The sequence below is a fragment of the Hyposmocoma kahamanoa genome, unplaced genomic scaffold (assembly GCF_003589595.1).
Source record: "Hyposmocoma kahamanoa isolate Upper Pololo Valley unplaced genomic scaffold, ASM358959v1 99751, whole genome shotgun sequence".
NCBI classification, from domain to species: domain Eukaryota; kingdom Metazoa; phylum Arthropoda; class Insecta; order Lepidoptera; family Cosmopterigidae; genus Hyposmocoma; species Hyposmocoma kahamanoa.
In genome coordinates this window covers 7,203-11,578 of record NW_020656028.1, presented here as the reverse complement: position 1 = coordinate 11,578, position 4,376 = coordinate 7,203, and the positions used below count along the sequence as shown (strand labels likewise).

Sequence of the window (4,376 nt, the reverse complement as noted above, 5' to 3'; positions counted from 1 at the left end):
TAACTCATCAATGGCTATCTTACAGAGTAATAATCTCAGTACAGAGTACTAAAAAAACCGACCTCAAAAGTACGTGCAATTACATCTATTTGCTAAGTTTTATTGAAATATCCTTAAATTCGCCACTATACAGGACTTGACACTGGAGATAATAAAAATCGGTTCTCACTACTCAAAGAATATTAAGAGAAAAACGCCTTGAATAGGAGAAATAGCAAAGTCAACCATTAAAATAATTGCTCCTTAAGAAAATTTAGGCGCTATTTATAAAAATGAATCTTCTTGCGTGAACAGCCACCCTTAGAGGCGGATGATTTCCTTCAAAATGAAATGGGACAACTATGGAAGTACCCCCTTTCCAAAAAAAAAGGAACCATGAAAATCGGTTCACAAATACCGGAGTTATCGCGTAACATACATACAAAAAAAAAGAATTGAGAACCTCCTCCTTTTTTGCAGTCAGTTATAAACTGAAATAATAATGGACACCCAAATATGGGTCCTTCTCGATAGACACACATTAAGTTGATTAATGAGCGTTAAATTATAACCATATAACATTGACTTACAATTGACTATATAAGTACTAACTATACTACGAGTATATACATTTTTGCAACACTTAGTAATCACCTACTCGCCAAAAAACAAACTACTTCTATGACGCTTCACCGATACAACACTAGTATTAAAAATATCAACCTGTTTGGACAATACATTGAAGCTATTACTCGCGTTGATACGCATTCGAAGAGGCCAGAGTTACGCACAGTAGTGAATTTAACCCAAGAGTCTTTGTAAGGACTCTAAGAGAAATCTTGGACACAAGTTCCGGGGAGTCCACGGCACCAGAAGCAATTTTTCGCAAAAATACTAGGTCTGCTATTTGACGTCGCACCTCTAATGGCAAACGATGATGTTTCTTAAGTATGTACCTACGTCAAGATTGGAAATGAAACTATTTTTCCGGATTTAAATCGCGTATATTTGTTTTTTCAAACAAACCGACGTTTCAACCGTGACAATGGGACCTGTAAAGGGCCCGAAACGTCGGTTTGTTTGAAAAACAAATATACGCGATTTAAATCCGGAAAAATAGTTTCATTTCCTATGTGTAACAATCGCGAAAACCTAAGAACTCGATATGTCAAGATTGTTTGACTCGTACCGCTCCCTAGTTCGAAAACATAAAAACTTAATAAATCTTCTTTGCATGTTTTCAATTCGCGATATGTAGGTAAGTTATTGGGTGCTCCAGACCTGCGATGCATATTCCAGGTGGCTACGGACAAATGAGCAATATAAAATTTTTAGCGGACGACCGCATCATTGTAGTTCATCTGGCATGTTCGCAGACGCGCGGACTGATGACTCTCATGCCATGATGAGAAAGAAGTCAGCATCCGTACTGCATGGAACACGCAGCAGTTCCAACACCATTCTGAAAATGTTTGCTTGTAAAATAGCAGAGCCCATGCTTTTTTTGTTTTTGATGCTAAATTTTTAAAATTTTTCCATTTTATATTGTTTCAATTTTAAATTTAAATTTTAGTTGTATTTTCGATTATATTTTATTACATTTATAAATACGGAACTGTAAACTAACATAGTACATACGGTTTCTGTAAAACTAACAAGTGGACCTACTTTGTCTTAAATAAAAAACTATTTTTATTTTTGCATAATCAAGGTATCAAGACGCGGAACTATCGGAGGTATGTCCTGAAGGACGGTACCGCAGTCTTTTTTTTTTATATAACATCAAGTGACGGGGCGAACAAGTCGTGCTACACGCCTGTCCATGACAATTACAGTGCCACTCAGAGCTTTAAATTGCAAAGATCTGAGGGGCACTGCCCCTGTGCCCGTCACCCTGAGACGTAAGTTGACAAGTCTCATGTGCTTGTAATTTCACAACACAGTAATGATCATATTACTGCTTGGCGGTAGAAACAGGTAAGGTGACAATACTTCCCTGGACAAACTCTTTCACAAGAAGCTCTACTGCTACTGGAAGGTGTAACCCTTTCGCACCTGGTTGATACGATCGTGAGTTCCCACTTTGAAAATTCGTATAATGGCGCGAAATCTGTTTATCCGGCCCAAACCGAGCTCGCTCGATCGTGCGTTCATCGAACAACCAATAGAAACGCGCTGTGGTTCAAATAGGAATCAGTTGCGTCGTGGCAAACGTCAACATGGCCGCGTACCATGACCCCGCGACCGGACGGCGTAAGTAATATTACAATTTTGATGTTTTTTTTTTGTTTTTACACTGTTTTTTTGCAAAATTAGTTAGCTAGGTTTATAAACTAACTTTAGAAAACAAAAGTTCTACACTAGTTGTCGCATTTGCTTCTAAATGTTGACCTAAAGTTTTGAACGCACGCCCGTGAGGTCCAGGTTGCAATTGTACCAACTCACGATCATGATTTGTTTTATTTCTCATAAAATTAATGATATTTCAGGAACGCAATTAACAGAACATCAGATTAACAGAATCATCCTCGAACTGCTTCAAAATGGAAATTGTTCTGACCTGGACTTTGACGAAAATGACGAAGATTTTTTACCGGTAAATGATGATCAGTCCTCGGAGACGCCGCCGCCACTGACACTACAATCAAATGATCAACAAAGTGAGTTGCCGTTAGATGTTGCTGACGAGGAACCAGGGCCGTCAAGGAAAAGGAAACTCCAGGACTCTGGTAAGCGGCCAAAAATTAAAGTCAAAATGCCACAAAGGGCCAGAATTTGGAAAAAAGCTCCCTATATTGACAAACCACATGATTACGATCATTCGACGCCAGCCCCAGAACTTCGATCTCCTACTGAATACTTTTCAGATTATTTTGATGATGATTTCTATGAAAACATGGCCTTGTGTACTAACTTATACTATCTAAGAAAAACAGGGAAAGTATTAAATACAACTAAGCAAGAAATCAAAAAATTTGTCGGTATTCATCTTATAATGGGGATATTGTCTTATCCTAGACTTGCCATGTATTGGCGACATAATATAAAAATAGAAATGATTGTATCAGCTATGACAAGAGATAGATGTATGATGCTGCGTAATAATCTACACGTCGTTGATTCGGATTACCCAAAAGTCTCTGACGTAGGAAATCCACTCTGGAAGGTGCAACCCGTAATCAATGCTGTTCGAAACGGTTGCCACAAATTAGAAAGGACTCCGAGAAGGTATTCAGTGGATGAACAGATGATTCCATTTACTGGCAAATGCCACATGAGGCAACTAGTTAAAAACAAGCCTCGACCAGTTGGCTTGAAAAATTTTGTTGTAACAACCAGCGAGGGATTGATGCTAGACTTTGAAATATACTTTGGTAATAATCCAGCTCTATTGCATCCTCTCGGTCTTGGTCCTGGTGTAGTTCTCCGCCTGAGTCAAAGTATTCCTCCTGGAAGCTGTATCTTCTTTGATCGGTTTTTTACAACTATCCCTTTGTTGGAAGAATTAAAAAACCGTGGTTATCATGGCACAGGGACGATAATGGCTAACCGGATTCCTAATCGTAAACAGCTCAGCTTCAAAGAAGACAAAAAGATGTCTCGGGGCGAGGTTGACCAAAGAATCTCGGATGATATAGTTTTGGTCAAGTGGAAAGACAGTAAGGCTGTTTTGGTGGCATCAAACTGTACTGGCGGCACGGGAATTGACATAGTACAGCGCTACGAAAAAAAGGAAAAGCACTACGTAGATGTTGATGCTCCGAAGATTGTGACATCTTACAATGCATTTATGGGCGGAGTGGATGTTTTAGACCAATCCCTAGAATATTATAGAACATTTATGAAGACCCGCAAGTGGACATTAAAAGTCATACTTCACTTCATCGATTTGGCCGTTGTGAACTCTTGGCGACTGTACAGAAATGAAATGCTGGCAAATAATACTCCAAAATCAAAGATACAGGATCTACTGTCATTCAGATTCGAAATGGGAGAAACTCTACTTAACACTCCCAGCAGAGAACGCCACGAATCGTCTCCCGAAGTAGAACCACAAGAACAGCCTTTAGTCAGATACAGGCCAGCTAATGATCCGTCGGTAGGGAAGAGATATGATGGGTTTGACCATTTTCCTATATTTGATGATATAAAAGCTCCACGAACCTGTCGTTTAGAGAAATGTAAATCTCGTTCAAAACTTCGATGTAGGAAATGCGATGTCTATTTGTGCCTGAATCGAGACAAAGACTGCTTTTATATTTATCACAACAAGTAATGATTAATTGTATGTTACAGCTTGTTGAATTAATGTTCCTTAACTTTGAAACAGACTTGTTAAGTTTTTATGAGAGACTGATTTACGTTAACTAAGTTATTTATGTTTAATTTTCTTTTAT

At 38.6% G+C, this 4,376-nt stretch overlaps 1 protein-coding gene across 1 annotated transcript; it reads left to right on the top strand.

Annotated features, from left to right (window-relative positions):
* Positions 1-3,034: 3,034 nt before the first annotated feature.
* LOC113239275 (piggyBac transposable element-derived protein 3-like) lies at positions 3,035-4,098 on the top strand (the record flags this gene model as incomplete). The annotated part of the gene is made up of 1 exon (XM_026476196.1): positions 3,035-4,098. A coding segment is annotated over exon 1 (1,064 nt), but the record flags the coding sequence as incomplete, so codon positions are not given.
* Between the last annotated feature and the right edge of the window lie 278 nt (positions 4,099-4,376).